We start from the raw sequence: 17,815 nt of genomic DNA on the forward strand, positions 1-17,815 counted from the left end.
CTTGCAAACACGTACATCTAACGGTGGGCATAAAAAGTTGCTCTGGTCAGGAAAAGCGACAAAAATTATTTTAGGCATTACGGAAGATGTTTATGACAAGAGCTTGACGTGTACTCTATGGCGTATTATCAGTGTCAGTAATTACGTTACATAAAAATTACAGAATGCAAAGTTAACTCGTTTAACACATAAAACTCAAAGCTGAACTGGTGAATACTTAACGCTCGACGTACCTCTTGCAGTTTTTTCAACCAGCGTGTTCCCTGCAGTACGACATTTATCTCTTTATGACAAACTCCCACTTGTACTTGAATTAATAACTTTAATTTGTCAATTAAATATTTATAAATTTCGACCTTAACAGCCTGGTATTTGTAATAAAAACGAAAGCTATTAAACGTATCACAAATATAAAGATGGGTCTCGAAACGAGTGCAAATTTAATTAGGAATCGCCTCATATGAACAAAAAGCTTGATTACTTGATTAAATTTCAATTCTAGTGTAAACATTGCCGACTTGATGAGAGAACTCTTTCCGCTCCCAAATTTTTGATATCTAAAATGTTTGTTCGTCAATTCTCTTTATAATACATATCTCGTTAGCACTGACAAACTGTCACATTACCAGCTTGAGGCAAAATTTCGCGGCATGATTTCACAACACAGGAACCTATCCATTAAAACTTAAGAGGCTGTCCGCCTCAGAACCGACCAGCTCCAATTTCGGCCGATCACAGAATTCTCTCAAATTTTTACTGTGAGATATTTGATCTTTTCTACGGGCAAAGATTGTATTTATTTGGTTCGTAATGCTATTTCACGAAAGTTTTTGCAACGAGATGTGGGGACGGTCAAAAACAAAGAAAATTGTTTATTTCAGCGTTAATTGTTTATTTCAGCGTTTCGCTGGAGGTTCTAAAAACTTACGCCTTTGTTCAAATAGCATAAATCGGACATATGGTATTATTTTACATCTCTTCTGTCGATTAATAGCAAAAAATGTAAATTTTGACTAAACAGTTAAGAATTACACTATTTTGAAAATACCACACAAACAGCACTTTCCAAATTTGAGCGAGTGTGCTGTTGTTCAAAGACGCTTTTCTCAAAAGTATAACGTAATCTGGAGATCTAACCACTATCTGTGTTTAGTATTAGGGCTGGTGTACCGAAAAAATAAAAAAAAATTTTGGCAACTAGTCTTTTCGAGCTACAGCTGCTCGATGAACTTTACTAATTTTCCTCGATCAAAGTGCATATGACTTAATTTATGCATGCTTGTGGTTACTCCATTTCTCGCTCAAAATCAATATTTGAGGCAGTGCCTATTTTCAAAACTAGCACGGTTGTTTTGTTAAGGTGAGGATGTCCATGAATTAATCCAAACTTGCCCCAAATTTAGCAATTACGAAGCAATGGGTACAAATGAACATCTTCTGTGTGACATTACGGAGTAACCACACGTCTGCATAAATGTAGAGGTAGATGTAGATTTATTTATACTCGAAATTTATGGAGCTTGTCAGGCACCTAGCTTAGATAGCTAATGAATCGAGTAGAAAATAAATGAAATATAATACTAAAAAGTTACAATAAAAGTTCAGAGATAATAAGTAAAATATGAGGTTAAGTCCTATGGACTTTGATCGTTGAAAATTAGTAAAGTTCATCGAGCAGCTGTAGACACAGGCAGCCCAAGCTCACTACTAGAAAAGCGGACGTGACTCTTACCGTGTTGCGCAACGTTTTATATTTATAAAGGTTTGTATGGGATGTTATCGGTTTGCCTTAAAAGAGAGAAAAAAATGTCTTGTTTTGAAATAAAATGGACTTACCTTATTGCCTTGTTGTTTTCTTTGTTGATTCCTAGCGTCTCAGGCCATTTTGAAGCGTTTTCGGCGAGTTAGCGCTATGTTGAACACCAACGTAGCGCTAACTCGCCGATAATAACGCTTCAAAATGGCCTGAGACGCTAGGTAAGTCCATTGTATTTCAAAACAAGACATTTTTTCTCTCTTTTAAGGCAAACCGATAACATCCCATACAAACCTTTATAAATATAAAACGTTGCGCAACGCGGTAAGAGTCACGTCCGCTTTTCTAGTAGTGAGCTTGGGCTGCCTGTGCTGTAGCTCGAAAAGACTAGTTGACAAAACATTTTTTGTTGTTCTCGGTACACCAGCCCTAATAATAAACACAGATAGTGGTTAGGACTCCAGATTCCGTTACGCTTTTGAGAAAAGCGTCTTGGAACAACAGTACACTCGCTCAACTTTAGAAAGTGCTGTTTGAGTGGTATTTTCAAAATAGCGTAATTCTTAATTAATTGATCAAAATTTACATATTTTGCTATTAATCGACAGAAGAGATGTAAAATAATACCACATGTCCGATTTATGCTATTTGAACAAATGCGTAAGTTTTTAGAGCCTCCAGCGAAATGCTGAAAATTATCGCTGAAATAAACAATTTTCTTTGTTTTTGACCGTCCTCACATCTTGTCGCCAAAAATTTGATAAAAAAGCTTTACGAACCAAATAAATACAATTTTTACCGAGAGAATAGATCAAATATCTCACAGTAAAAATTTGAAGGAATTCTGTCATCGGCCGAAATTCAAGTGGTCGGTTCTTACGCGGACAGGTGAGCACAAACGCCGGTTAAAAGAAAATTTACTTGTTTTGCTTCTTAAGTAGGCTTCAATAAACCATTGTCGGATACAGGAGCCTCGATGGTAATTATCAGCCCTCTTGCTCCTGGAGTAAAACCAGAAGACATTAATTGCTGAGAACAGACCCTTATATAAAACTACCATGACATTTTGATAAAAATGAATAAAGGCTGATAGTTTCGAAAGAAACTGTTTGGGGCTGCGTCGGTGGGAGTAACGAAATAATTTGGATATATCAACAAAGTTGAAATGGTAAATTGGCCACCGTAAAATTGTAATCATTACGGTGGCCAATTTACCATTTCAACTTTGTTGATATATCCAAATTATTTTGATAAAAACCCTCTTATGTAAATCGTCATCGTTACATAGCGACAATATAGGGGTAAAAATATGATAAGCTCTGGAAATAAGGTACGGGTTTAAGACTCTTGGTTATATATAAAGCAAAGCAGTGACCGGTTTTCTTTTACCGGGCGTTTGTGCTTACCTATTTGGCAAAATTGCATTTAGTTTTAAATGGATAGGTTCCTGTGTTGTGAAATCGTGCCGCGAACTTTTGCTAAGTTAGCTTTGCATTCTATAATTTTTATGCAAGGTAATGACCAACATTGATAATACGCCATAGAGCACACGTCAAGCTCTACATTAACTTTTATCACCATCGAAACCCGCGTGTCTCTACTGACACGGACCGAAGCTCTGCGTGACGTCACACTAGTTTGCAGACGAGATTGACGGGAGATAAAAATAATAACTGCTAATGTGGGATAAATTGGCCACAATAATGACGCTTTTATTTCACCCGACATCAAGAACATTGATATAATAAACATCTCGCAATATCTTAAGCAAAGGTGGGGTTAAATATCGGCAAACAGGCAAATACGTTTAAAAAGGCAACGAAAGCCTGAAGAGAAGATCGGAGCATGGGAAGGGGGCGGGAAAATTCTTCTACAGCACCGAAAATCTGTGTTCGGATTTTAACACGATGGGAATGAAGGCGAGGAGGACCAGGAGAAAAACTGACATTGCCTATAACCTTGGTGCTATTTGATCTGAGCTCATTTGATTGGCTTAAGATCTGTGATTGACAGCACTCCTTGCCCCATGCAAAGGCACACCTAAATACTTAAATATATATATGACGGGCCTCGAGATAAAATCACATTATGCTTATGTCGTAATGTTGGCCTTTTCGACACACCCATGGTTAACTCTCTCTTCGTGTAAAAAAGAAGTTTCGTTGCTTAGAAAGGCCTACATCTTCCCTTCTTTTTGTTGAACAAGTTTGTTTTCTTAAAACTGCGTAGGATGGTGGATCGTGTTTGAACCTTGTAGGGGATGCTATATTATTTTGTTCTAACACCTGTATATATTCTATATGTACAAATCTTGAAATGAATAAATAAATCCTGACTAAAAAGGAAGTTACACCACTTCATCGCACTGTTTGCTGTGGCCATCCAACCTTCTCGTCAAGCGACGTCCAGCCTTCATCCTGGTAACGTGCTTTTATTCTATTTAATGTGGGTGAGTTGACTAATCATTTTGACAGAGTTAGAAGACAGCTTCTTTTCAAAAGATACTTCGTACGATCTAAATTAAGATACCTAGCGCAAATTGCCACAACCGGGGAATTTTAGTCATACTTGAAGGCAACAGTATGAACCAGTCTTATATCTTTACTCAATAGAGAAAATGCCGTAATTTGATTGAATTTACAGCTGAATACTGTGGTTTTCAGAGATAAGGTTTTGAAATTCTTGAGAAGAAAAGAAATTCCTTTAATCAGGTTGGTAATAGATGACTGAGATGCTTGATGGTTTTTGTAAATTTACTCACGCGACACTTTCGACATTTCTGCTACTAGCAGTAGCAGAGGAATGTCTAAAATGGTCTAGCTTACCATGGAGTCTCTTTTGGCTCAGTGAAAGATCATTAGAGCTGGAAATTGGAACGTCAGGGGTGCGATTCGTCATAGGGGATTCAGAAATGTTTCTTTTTTTCGCCGTTGTCATATCTCGGTTTCGTCACTTAGTAATATCCAAACGTTCGTGTATTGAGAACCGAAAAGATCTATGGCTATTTACTTTTTACTCTACGGCTTTCTAAAGCGATCGAGTGCAGGAACCACACAATTTTAAAGGAAGCCAGCAGATCAAGGTTTTTTTTACCAACTACATCGTTAATGCCAGCAATAACTCATTAACGGGCTGGTTTACATGCTGTGGCCCAGCCGGTACGCGCATGGCAACAACCTGCGTTCCCGCTGATCATTGCGGTACGTTGGTTCCCGGCTAGTTGGCGGGTAAGCATCCAAGCGTAGACGAAGGCTTAGTGGTACGATCCGTCTGTCTCTCTGTGTCGCAAGTATGTTGCAAAGAATCGCAGAGCGTACATGTGAGGAACTGCAGTGGCTTTTTTGTTTACAAACAAATCATGGATTCAAGTTTAAGCTTTAATTTTCGAGTTCGTGGAGCTGGTATTGAAAGCAATTATGATGCTCTCTAATTGTAAGATTAAACGAGACTTACCTGTAAGTTGAAGTTTGATATAAATTCTATCACATTATCATGAAGTGTAAAGGGATCACATGAGATTGCACCATCCAATCCCAGCAGTCAAAATTGAGAGAGTGAGCAAATGCTGTACGGAATTGTGAAAAAAGATCCGGGTGGGTCCCTAAAATAATAAGTTGGGGTGGGCATGTGATCCCTTTACACTTCATGATGATGTGATAGAATTTATATCAAACTTCAACTTACAGGTAAGTCTCGTTTAATCTTACAGGTTTATCCCATCATCCTCAGTGTAGGGATCCCACGAGATGTTGAGAGCCAGCATTTGTGAACCAAATAAAAACAAAGATGTAGGTTTACAGTCCAAAAACTTAATTAGTCTACAAAAATAGGAAGAAACAATGGGTGCTAAAAACGAGCTAAATGTTTCATCTCTTACAATGCAAACATTACAGTACTGACAAGGAGGAATTCAAGACAGTAGTAGCATAGGCTCCTTCCTTGTGCATCTCTTTAAGATAATATTTAGCAAAGGTTGATTGGTTTGACCAGCCTGCTGTACGAAGGATGGTTCCCAAAGGGACATTAGCATGAGATGCAGCAGAGACCAATGCTGCCCTAACTCTCTGTGGTTTGAAACGGGTAAGGTCAACCCCTGCTAAAGCCAAAGTGGTTTTGACCCAACGTGAGATTGTGCTCTTAGCTACCTGCTTATAAGGCTTTACAAAACTAATAAACAGGCTCCTGATATTCCCACGGAGAGGTTTGGTTCTGGCTAAATATTCTTTAACAACTGAAACTGGACAAAGGTCATTATCAAGGATGTAAGCTGGAAATTCAAGTTCATGGAGGTGATAACCTGGCCTTGTTTGTTTAAGCATATCCCCAATAGAACTTTCACAACAGAATCATTTACGAACATGTTACGAATATCTAATACATGAACAGTTTGTATCCTCTGAGCTGACAGGATAGCTAACAAAGTCACTGTCTTAAGAGTCAACACTTTGAGACTCAATTTCTCAACTGGAGATTGAGTCTTAAGAAGTTCAGTAACAAAACCGGATCCCATGCAACTGTGTATCGTGGAAGAGATGGTTTCTGTTGAAAAACCCCTTTCATAAATTGCTTGGTGAGAGGTAATTCTCCGAATGAAACTCCAGCTTGCAAAGGTAAGACTTGTGACAATGCGGATCTGGCAGTGTTCAATGCACTGTAGCCTAAGCCCTTTTCAAACAATTCAGTTAGGAAATCCAGAACCTTTATGAAAGAAACTGAGCAGGGATCCAGACCCCTTTTAGTGCAAAAGTTGTGCCACTTCTTGAGATATACATGGTATTGTTGTTGAGTGGTTTCTCTCCATGATTGGAGGATAACTGCGGAAGCTTTTTCTGAAACACCTCTTGCTCGTAATGAATCCCGGATAATTTGCATTCCATTAGCTTTAACTTTTTGTGAAGAGGGTGTCGCATCTGGGGGTGGGTGGGAAGGGTCAGTAACTGAGGGTAGCGTGGTAGAAGAAGAGGATATTCTACAAACATGCGTAACAGGCGAGGAAACCAGGTTTGGGTGGTCCAAACTGGAACAATGATGATGCCATGTGCTTGATCCTGTCCTGTTTTCTGTAAGATCCTGTTGATTACAGCAAAAGGAGGGAAAGCATAAAAATTATATTCCTTCCAGGTAATTGAGAAGGCATCAATTGCAAAAGCTTCTGGGTCTGGTTTCCAGGAAATAAAAGGTCGTACCTGAAAATTGAGTCTGGAGGCAAAAAGATCTATTGAGGGTTTACCCCAGTGACAGGATATCCTCTGAAAAACAAGAGGATCCAACTTCCATTCAGTATCGAGAAAATTTTGTCTGGACTCAGTATCCGCTAGGACATTAAGTTTCCCTGGGATGTGGGCTGCAGTAACCCACAAATTTCTTTCAATACACCATAGCCACAATTTCCTTGTTACTGAGTTGCATGATGCGCTTCTACCACCCACTGTATTAATGTATGAAATAGCTGTATTGTTGGCAATCAGATACAATGATACAGGCCGTACAGGCCTGATTTTTTTCAGGTCTGATTTTCGCTATTGCTTAAATAGCGCTAACTACTGCGAGGATCGTGTATCATACGTATCTAATACCGCAGTTCAAAATATATGAACTTCATATATTTTATTGTATCTTATTTATCACTTTCACGGGTTTATTACGAATCAACTTAACGGCCTGCTCCCAGTTGGCTTGTTAGCTCAATTGGTAGAGCGCTGCACTAGTATCGCCGAGGTCAGTGGTTCGAATCCCGTACAGGCCTGATTTTTTTTTTTTTTCAGGTCTGATTTTCGCTATTGCTTAAATAGCGCTATCTACTGCGATGATCGTGCATGATACGTATCTAATATCGCAGTTCAAAATATGTGAACTTCATATATTTCATTGTATCTTATTTATGACTTTCACGGGTTTATTACGAATCAACTTAACGGCCTGCTCCCAGTTGGCTTGTTAGCTCAATTGGTAGAGCACTGCACTAGTATCGCAGAGGTCAGTGGTTTGAATCCCGTACAGGCCTGATTTTTTTTTTTTTTTTCAGGTCCGATTTTCGCTATTGCTTAAATAGTGCGATCTACTGCGAGGCGTGCATCATACGTATCTAATACCGCAGTTCAAAATATATGAACTTCATATATTTCATTGTATCTTAGTATTAAGTATTCCGCCCAACTGCTCCATTAAGGATAAATTTTTGCCTTCAGTCGTTTACCCGAAAAATTCTCAAATCCACTTCACACCACACCAATTGGAAGGTTACAGATTTCAATGAATCAACGGTGCCCAGGCCTAAGGTGGACACCCGAAATTTGCAGCATTTTTAGCCGGCTCGTTTTCCAGTATTCACCAGCGGTTCCCATAGTTAGATAAATACTAAAATAGATATTCTCGTATTTTGTGGGGATAAATCTGCCTATTTTGGTAGGAAAATCGAGGATTGTTCAGAGCAAACGATTTCATGAACTATACATGACTTTGCACCCCCCCCCCTCCCCGCCGTCCCCGCCTACTTTACATCCCCTCATTCGCTACTTCCCTATCCCCGGGGATTTAGCGGTTTGACTGATTACACATTCGCACAGAGTCCAACGAATTGTCTTTCCAAGCAGGTCAAGGAAGTTTTGAGCCGGTGACTGCAAAATCTCGTGCGCTGTCTTAGTAGCTTTACAGTAGTCTTTTCAACCCCCCAGAGGTTAATAAACAAGGTAAATAATATAGATATATTCAGGGCTCGACACTAACAGTAGCCCTCTTGCCTCAGATTAGTAGAAATTCAGTTTTGGCCAGTGTTTTTGGGTTCCACTGGCCAGTTTGGCTAGTAAACGAACTGACATTGTCGTAGCATCTAAGATGTCACCAGCCACTTGGTTAGTAAGTTGAAAAGTTAGTGTCTAGCCCTGAATTATTTGAATGCATGATCATATTGCACTAATACTGTACTCAATAAAGTAGGACAAGACGAACAATGAATTCAGCTGATCGTAAGACGAACACTGGTTGTTGTTGAATTTTGCAAATTTGACACTTTTAATGGTTTAATCATTTTAGCTTGGCAAAGAAAATACTTCAGTTCATAAACTCATATTTTCTTGCAGATTTTCTGAGATAACTCAATTGTTGTGAAATTTGTGCTAATCGACCGACATAATTATGCAATAGCTGTAACTAATAAGTGGATCGAAAGTTGCCAGGTAAAATGTAGCTTTTGATGTCAGATTAAGCCTTTTTTTCACAAAAGCTTTTAGAGATAGGTTTCTCAACGTAGGTTTCTCAATTACAATATCTACCTTCACATTTCATGAACTAAGATACGATGCTCGCCGGTTTGTATTTTTACTTCGATTACATTTCCGTCACAGAGTGGAGTTGCGTGACCAAGTGAAAGACAACAGTGGAAGGCAACGTTGTTAACGTTGGCTGTTTGCAGTTTAATACTCGTCCGCTTTGGAAAATTTTTGAAAATAAAGTCCTAAATTTTTCTTCAGAATATATTTGAGATCAATATACTACAATCAATAACAATATTTCATTGAAAAGAGTAACAAAATGGATGGATTATGTTCGTCATTTTCAAATCCGGTGGCCTTATCCCGTGACTTTCACACCCGGTCTGTGAAGGCCACGGGTGATTACCCCCTTCTCCAAGTTCTTGTTAGAGCCTCCCCTGACCCCGAGCCCCTTTCTGTTCTTGCTTGAAAAGTATTCAATAACATTTAGAGACATGTTTAACCATTAAGTACATTTTTGTGGTATAGTGATGTCAAGCAAGTTTATGTACAATACATTTTTGTTAATGACTTAAATTTAAAGGCATATAACATAGACTAAGCTTTACGTTCCCCATGAAATATTTAAATTCTATGTTTGTATAGCTGTTTATGTCACCATTTCTGTAAAATTGAGCAGGAATTTTCCAGCTCAGATTTAATATACATTTACAGTTACATGTCATTAGGTCGGTAAAATCATCAAGATATCACACCAACCGTAAAAATAAAGCAAATAACCAGACAAAGGTAATTGTAGCCTGGTCTGCCCTTTAGGCAGGATGATTCATAGAGAAAGCTTGAACATGATATTGGAGTTCTGAAATATTAATTTCATTGTATAGATTTACTATTTACTATCATTTTTTTATCTACATACTTTTTGTCAGAATCACGGAAGTTATCATAATGCCAGAAGGAAGAGGTTTCTCATGGCGACAACTACTGACAGTGGAACCTGTTCTGTTCCTGTATGCATTTGGTTTGTTCATGAATATTCCAGTATCGCAACAGTTTATATACCACAGGCTAAGTGAGGCAAAGGGATATCCTTATCATTTTCAGCAAGACACAGGGTGTGAGGGGAAGAACTTGAATGATTCCATGAAAAAGCTTGAGAAAGAGGTATGGAATAGATGTAATGCATTTAAGCCTCCAACCTTGTGGTGCGGTAATTCTATTTTTTCTGGCGAACCATTATAAACTACAGCCAATCCACAGTACTCTTAGAGGCCTGGATCCAGTTGTTCTAAGGGCAGATAATGCTATCCAACAGATAAATATTCCCAGGGATGAGTGTCAACAAAACCTACTGCCCTGTCCACCACATAGAGATTTTCCCTGTGGATGGCCTTATCCCTCCTTGGAACAACTGGGACTTGGCTGCATAGAAATAATTTGGAATTCAAATTTAGTCTTGAGTGTTGTGTGGTGTAAATGGTTTGCATTGTTTATGTGCGTGGTTGAATTATTAGACACCACACCAGTATTGTGACATGTTCAATAACAGACTTTGTTTGCAATTGTGGCTTGTGTGTTATCAGTTCTGGAGGTTCAGTTACAGTAGGTTTGTTTGTTGTGTTCTTTAGATCACAGTATTTCATCATCCAGCCATTTGTGTCTGTTCAGTTTACAATTAATGAATGGTGATAGATAATTAATGAAGTGTTGTACTGATTTGAGTTTTTTAAAGCTAGTTATATCTAGCAGGCTCTTACTAAAAGCATTGCAGCACAAGCTTTTCTTCTCCCATGATTCAATTGAAGACCTTGAGAAAAGCAAGCCTGCACAAAAACAACAACAACAACAACAACAATTTATTTAAGATTAGAAATATAGCTAAGTACATTGGTTTTTCCCTGCAAATAGCTTATGAACTAATTGAGGCAGGGAGATCTAAGGACAGTTTACAAGTACAGGATTTATCTATAGATGGACTAACAATGAAAGCACTACTATGCAGTAAATAGAATAAACATAAAAGAGAGCAAGTATATTAAGATTACAAAAAGAGGCTAACCCAAAGTGTTAAATAACTTAATAAGACGGGAGACTTCGACATAATCATCTTCTGACCGTAAAAAATTAAGTAGTAACTCCTTTATCTTTTTACCAAAAGATGAAAGTTTGAGTTGTTTAATTGAATAGGGGATAGAGTTCCAAATTTGAGCACCACTTCTTGAGAAAGAAACATACATTTTATCTTTTTAGAGAATTTGACAAAATACAAGTCACTAGAGACTGATCTTGTTCTGTAGTTATGAATCTGACTTGTTTTAACAAACTGATTGAGTATACCAACTGGTGCTGTCTGTCTGTTGATATCATACAATAAATAGCTACAATCTCTGAAAAATAGGCTAGGTTGGGGAAGACAATTCAATTTGAGGAAGAAGGGTACAGTGTGCTCCTTAGACTTACTGAAGTAAATAAGATGTAAGGCCTCTTTTTGTAGAATTACGATCTTTTTTTGAAATGTCACGGCACAATTTCCTCAAGCATAAATACTATAAGTTAGATAAGGGACAATTAGTGAATTATAAACTGAAAGTAAGACACGACGCGGGACATAATGTCGAATCTTGGCAATAATTCCTATTGACTTGCTAATTTTGTGGCAGATAGATTCTATATGGTATTTCCATGAAAGATTGAATCAATCATTAAGCTGAGATATTTTACATAGTCTTTCATTTCAAGGTTTGCATAGGTATAAGTCACAGAGTCAAAAATTATAATCCTAGGTATTAAAGGCATATTTTTTTGTAGGGGACGAAAAAATTACAAAGTTTGATTTTTTCACATTCAGAGCTAGTTTATTGGCCTTAAGCCAATCGTTGACGTTGCCAAGTTCGCGATTAACAAAAGATTCGAGTTCCTTTAAGTTGCTATTTGCAGATATTATACTGGTATCGTTAGCAAATAGATAAAAGTTAACTAACAAAAGTGAACTGCCCAAGGTCTACAAGTGGTCAGGAATTACTTGTACCAGACCCCTGGCAGGCCTCTTGCTTGCTTACTCTGCTCAAGGCCTTAACCCTTTTTACTCCCAAGATCTAATTATTAATTCTCCTTATTGTCTGCCATACAATTCTTATGATGGTAGATCAGAGAATTTGGCATTTGATCAACTAATAGTCCCCTAATTTATATTTTTCATTATTCCCATCACTTGTCTGTTTGAGATTGTAAAGAGAAATTCTCTCTTGGTCACTCATGGGAGTTTAAGGGTGAAACTTGCCTGTGGGCAAAATGCTTGTGCCACAGCACCAGTAAATGACAGCCTACCTTCAGGCTATGAAATTACTTATGTGATGATGTATCATCTTCCACAGGTGCAAACAGATGCTTCATATGTCCAGCTAGGTATTGTGATGTTCTCTGCTCTCCCATCTATTGTCATTACTTTATTCATGGGTGGATGGACAGACAAAGTTGGCCGACGCCCTGCCCTGATCTTGCCTACTCTTGGCAGTGCATTAGAAGCTGTTGTAGTTCTCCTAGTTATGTACTTGAAATGGCCCATTTACTGCTTGTTCATTGGTGGATTTTTGCACGGTATTTGTGGTTATTACACAACTATCATCTTGGCTTGTATGTCATATATTGCAGATACAACAGAAGAGTCGAGAATTGCCCTGCGGCTGGGTGAGTTAGGGTTATACTCCTAGAAAGACTGACAGATAACCTTCATGGAGTATCTTCCACCAATTGTTAAATACATGCACCAGACTACAACAGAATAGGCAAAGACAAAAAGCCGATTAATCCCCCCCCCAGCCTCCAGTAAGTGATATACCCCACGTCTACTGGTAATTAGCATTAGGACTTTGTTGAAAGTGTCATACTTGCTCGAGATTACACCAGACGAAAAGCCGATTGATGCCCCCCAAGCCTTCAGTCAATGATATAACCCACGTCTCTTGGTATTTAGGGTGAGAACTTTGTTGAAGTTGTCACACTTGCTCTAGGTTACATGCCTAAATCTCGGCCTGGTAATTACCATTGGTTCATGTCGAAGTTTATAACCTTTTCCTTCGTTGGCCAATCAAAATGCAAAATTTCCCCATATTTCCAAATGTCACCCTATCTTTTTTTTTCCTTGTTTCCAAAATGACAGGTATTATCGAACTGATAGTATTTCTTGGCGGCATGGTGGCTCAGTTGACCAGCGGACTGTGGATAGAGAAGCTCGGTTTCATCACTCCTTATTGGATCATATTTGGCTGCCACATGGCCGCGGTGCTATACGCCATTTTCTTTGTTCCAGAATCGCGCGCAAAATCCAGTGAAAACACAGGCAGATTATTCAGCCTTCAGAACTTGAAATCCAGCTGGAGGGTTTACGCCAAAGCCACAGGCAGCAGGGAAAGAAACCTAGTGGTTTTGACGTTTTGTAATGGTTTCCTGGCGATAGCTGTGATGGGAATTAATGGCGTAGTGAACCTTTACACCCTTCACTCGCCGCTGTGTTTTTCGCCCATGTTAGTGGGATATTTCCTGGCCTTTCGTCAATTTATGCACGGAACCGGTGGAGTGTCAGCTATAAAGGTGTTAGGAATGTGTCTCCCAGATGCCGTTGTCAGTCGTATTGCCATAGTGTCCTACATAGGATTTTTGATTTTCCTCGGATTTTCCACCAACGAGTTCATGGTTTTTATGGGTGAGTGGTGTCGAACGCTTTCAAACATTGTTAAATAAAGTGATCTTTTGATACGTTCGTATTTGGAATGACTGCAATAAGGCCAGGTGAAGCAAACCGCACGCAAATTAAATCGAATTTTTATGCAAAAAATCTTGCACCAACGCTGGGATGGCCTGAACTATTGCTTGCGATTAGAGCATTTATCGGTTCAGTGTCGTAAAACGAAAACCAAAATGAAAAACAATGGCAGAAGAAAGAAAAATTCCTTTAAGAGCCAATGAGAACTCAAAGCAAACAACAACCAAACTGCTCAAAGCGCGAGAAAACACGGGCGACCAAAACGTGATTGGTTTTAGTTTTGAACCTGATTGGATGAAAGTGGTGCGAGTTTTCTGGACCAATCACAGAGCGAAGTAAAGGAAAACCAATATGAACTCGGGTTACTTTCGACACTCAATTAAACATTGCTCTTACTAGCTTCAATTTAACTTGTATTTCAATAAAGCAGGTGATTTTTAAAGATTACCGGCCGCTTTTATTCCCACTGACATATTCGCCTAGAGTCCTCCTTTGGAGAGAGCCCCCCTCTCCACAAATGTTTGAGCTCTTAAAAAAAAGCGCTAGCATATACCTATTTTTTCCGCTTTCTATCAAAACCACACGGAAGTGGTGGAAGCTTCAAATTACACAACATCTCAGTTTATTAGGAATATTCCGAGCGAACGATCAACAGATTTTATAGTAGTACACGAACAACTGTTCACATCTCGAGAAATTTTAAGTTAATAATCATGCTGTTACCTTCATGGTCCTAGCTCAGTGGAAATGCATGGATCTTTTGTGATCTTAATAAGTTTGAAAACTTTTAAGGTGATGATACCCACTTGCATTCCAAAACCAAATTTTTTGGGCTCTTTTTTTTTTTTTTTTTTTTTTTTTTTTTTTTTTTTTTTTTTTTTTTTTTTTTTAGCTCCCTTAGTTGGTATCTTTGGTGGTGCAGGCCAGCCTGTTCTCAGAGCTATGATGTCAAAAATTGTCAGCGAAGACGATCAAGGTAAAGTGATGCCATCATTATAGTTGCAATGCTTTGATCTAGACTTAACACTTAGAAGAAACTTTTGGACGAACGTTTCTTTTTTTTTTTTTTTTACGATGATTTACCAAGTTCTCTAAGGCACAACCTTTCATTCTCCCAATTTAACATCCTTTGTACGCTTTTTTGACTCCTTTACTTGCCCTTAAATGCAAACGTGGTCTTTGTGGGGGCATGGCGCCCATACATATACACAGATGCACTTTGCTCTCCTTAACTCAGATCCTAAATTTCTACCGTGAAGTATTGATTAATTTGTTCTTTCCATCTTTTTTCAGGGTCATTATTTTCCACTGTTTCCTCCATAGAGATGCTCTGCACTTTCGGGGGCACTGCGCTTTTCAATTCGGTATACCCCAAATCTCTGAAATTCGACATGCCGGGATTTGTGTTTGTGCTGGGAGGCACTTTGCTGCTGTTACCACTTCTGTCTACCTTGTGAGTTATTTTTGTACCTTTTTGTAACCTTTGTGAGGCATTGTCTACGGGAGTTGGCATTTCTTGGCCACTCGGTAGCAGGTATTTACCACTCAGCTGTTGGCATGGCGTCCTTCGCAGCCGTCTTTCGGGATGTCACGCCTCGGGGGAGCGTTGCGTGACATCCCGAAAGACGGCTGCGAAGGAGACTACTGTTGGCGTGGCTCACTCTATTATTGTTTTCTGAAGTGGGGTGTAACGTGCCTTAGACTGGGCTTCGTGAAACGAATACTGTAGCAATCGAAGTGGCCCCATGCACCCCCCCACCCCAATTAGAACTTGAGCGCGGTAAAACAGGAGTGAATCAATCGTGATCAGTTTTAGTTTCGCTTCTTACTGTTTGAGGGGATGGCAAAATTCTTATAGATAACTGAAATTGTTTACCGTCAATACAATCCCTGATCAATTGAATATCGCTCCATCAAATTATCTTCGTCAAAGTTTTCAAGGATTGTTTAGTGCTATGAAGTTTTCCAGTACACTTAAAATGCACCGCATTATTTCAGCGAGAAGTCAGTAGAACGTACATTTATGAAACTTGAAAGCAATTTTGAAAGCCAAAAAATGATCAAATTGAATTATGCGTAGTTCACTCTCCTGTTTTTGCCTATCCAATAAAATTCTCGAAAATTGACACCCTCTTACTATTTATGCAGCTTGGAATGTGAGACGTTTAGAGGTGAGCTGCGCTTTTATTTCGAAAAAGGAAAACTATACATGTAGACCTTCTTGTAGCCTGTTTCAAGCATTCTGTTGGTAAACAAAGAGAATAGGTAACGATAGCGAAAAAAACCAGGGAGGCTTGGGTTGGGCAGGTAGTGAACCCAACCCGACCCAAACCTCCCTCGTTTTTAATCCTCAGCTATTATAGCGCCGTTTACTATTTTGCTCCGTTTTAATAATAATAATAATAATAATGAACGTTCTTAATACGCATTTAAGAATCTCAATGCGCTTACAATAATATTTACTAAGGTTGAGATCGGACGTCAGCATTATCAGGCGCCTCTGGCAGCCGCTTTAGTCCATGTAACGACCTCACCTTTTCCCACCCATCCCACCCCAGGGGAGGACATCCATCACACAGTAATCTCGTGCGTGGGAAATTAACGTCTCCTACCCCTAACCCTGCAGGAGACGGGACCTCCATTTATTCGTCCCTATCCGAGAAGACTAGAATATCTAACCATTTCTTGATGTTGAGAAAGGAAGCATATTCTTCTCAGTTAATTTTAAGACCCTGAGTGTTGGTCCGGCCGGTATTGAACTCTCGACCTCCCGCACGGCAGTCCGGCGCTCTCCCAATTGAGCTAACCAGGCGGCGAAAAAAAAATATATATATATATATATATATATTTATGTATATATTTTCATCCACAAGTATGTTTACCCGTAAACAGAAGATACTGGAAATGTTTCATATTCTTCACGAACACTGTTTGTAACAAGTTAATGATTCATTATTTTTACCTTCAAGTTGTTTGAGGGATCAAGAAATGTTTACGCGGAGAAGGAAGATCAACAGTGAAAATACAAAGGATAGAGAAGACGAAGAAGAAGAACCTTATGAGCCCGACTCCCCTGGTATATATGTTCCCGACGATTCCCCCATCATCCCTACAGTTTCTTGAAGGAGTACGATGCTCTTTTGATACTGTAGCAATATGGTTGTTTTTTTTTTAATCTTCAAATGAATCATGAAAATTTTATAACAGATTATATGCATACTACTAAGGCTAGATGCAAGGGTGGGGTTGGAAGCGAGGCATGAGACTGTGACTATTGCGAGCAGGCTTTCGTTAGTGTTACGACGCCAGCTGGGAAGCCTGCGGGTTTCGAGCCGGTGAGCAAGGCGAGCGTGCAAGAGGTCTCCAAGTGATCTGGCAATTTTCGTGCCAGAGTCTCCCAGACTTCTCGCATGCTTTAATTTGTTACTCGTTTCGCAGCTCTAATGAGAGCTTGCTCGCAGGCTCTGGTTACAGTTGTAAATGATTGGCAGAGTTTTCTTGGGGCGGCGGTCATGTCGGACTCAGAAATGTCAAAAGTAGCGGAGTAACCTTGCACAACTCCAGTCCGCACGTGACCTATCTTTTGTAGGCATACTAGAGTCGCGTGACAGTGCAATGAAAGTGGGAGGGGTAAGGAAAATTTTCACTCCCCCGCACGGGTTAATTGCGTTGCTTCTACTCGTTTGAAAAAGGCGAAGAGTTTGTTCCACATGTCTAATGAAAGCCGAAAGGGGAAATCATGATTGATGTAATTAAAGCAAGAGGAAATTAGATACTGAAAAGGATATTTTATTTTTAAAACGATGCAGTTATAACGGTCCAAATGACGGCGAAAAAAAAAAAGAAGAAAAGCTCATAGTGATCATTCAACGATAGAAAAATGAAATTTAAATTCAAGTAGAGGAGCCAACATAAGGAAGAACATGAGGAGAAGTCATTTGGAATAAATAGATAAATATTTGTTATTATAATCAAGAAGATGAGAGAGTCAATTGATTTTTGAAATGTTTAAGACACAAAAAATAAAAAAAGGCATAGCAACTTATTATTGAGAAAGTTTTGAGTTTTGTTTTGGATTAACATAAA

The 17,815-nt window shown here is 39.0% G+C and overlaps 2 protein-coding genes and 1 pseudogene across 5 annotated transcripts in view; 1 reads left to right on the top strand and 2 right to left on the bottom strand.

Annotated features, from left to right (window-relative positions):
• The window catches only part of LOC111337039 (uncharacterized), a 32,867-nt gene extending 32,497 nt beyond the window's left edge, over positions 1-370 (bottom strand). The window contains exon 1 of the mRNA XM_022943261.2: positions 234-370. The gene's annotated coding sequence lies outside the window, so the exon portion shown is untranslated. The remainder of the gene's footprint in view (positions 1-233) is intronic.
• Positions 371-5,354: 4,984 nt separating this feature from the next.
• On the bottom strand, positions 5,355-9,463 carry LOC148743193 (uncharacterized; annotated as a pseudogene).
• Positions 8,301-17,785, top strand: LOC148743194 (proton-coupled folate transporter-like). Of its 4 annotated transcripts, none has more exons than XM_088733650.1 (7): positions 8,301-8,445; positions 9,908-10,131; positions 12,342-12,654; positions 13,127-13,669; positions 14,622-14,705; positions 15,023-15,182; positions 16,699-17,785. In XM_088733650.1, exons 2-7 carry the CDS (start codon positions 9,916-9,918, stop codon positions 16,850-16,852), a joined length of 1,470 nt encoding a protein of 489 aa, XP_088589776.1. In that variant the 5' UTR covers positions 8,301-8,445; positions 9,908-9,915; the 3' UTR covers positions 16,853-17,785. The 4 variants fall into 4 exon arrangements, with proteins under 4 accessions (XP_088589776.1, XP_088589782.1, XP_088589787.1 ...); XM_088733656.1 differs by having other exon boundaries at positions 8,315-8,445; positions 9,897-10,131; XM_088733661.1 differs by lacking the exon at positions 8,301-8,445 and adding an exon at positions 8,467-8,931.
• The last annotated feature ends 30 nt before the right edge of the window (positions 17,786-17,815 follow it).

This window comes from Stylophora pistillata, chromosome 1, assembly GCF_964205215.1.
Source record: "Stylophora pistillata chromosome 1, jaStyPist1.2, whole genome shotgun sequence".
Lineage (NCBI taxonomy): Eukaryota > Metazoa > Cnidaria > Anthozoa > Scleractinia > Pocilloporidae > Stylophora > Stylophora pistillata.

Coding starts and splice junctions, on each gene's coding strand:
- LOC148743194 (XM_088733650.1), top strand. CDS start 9,916: ATGCCAGAAGGAAGAGGTTTCTCATGGCGACAACTACTGACAGTGGAA. Junction 10,132..12,341: donor TGAAAAAGCTTGAGAAAGAG/GTATGGAATAGA, acceptor CATCTTCCACAG/GTGCAAACAGATGCTTCATA. Junction 15,183..16,698: donor TTACCACTTCTGTCTACCTT/GTGAGTTATTTT, acceptor TTTACCTTCAAG/TTGTTTGAGGGATCAAGAAA.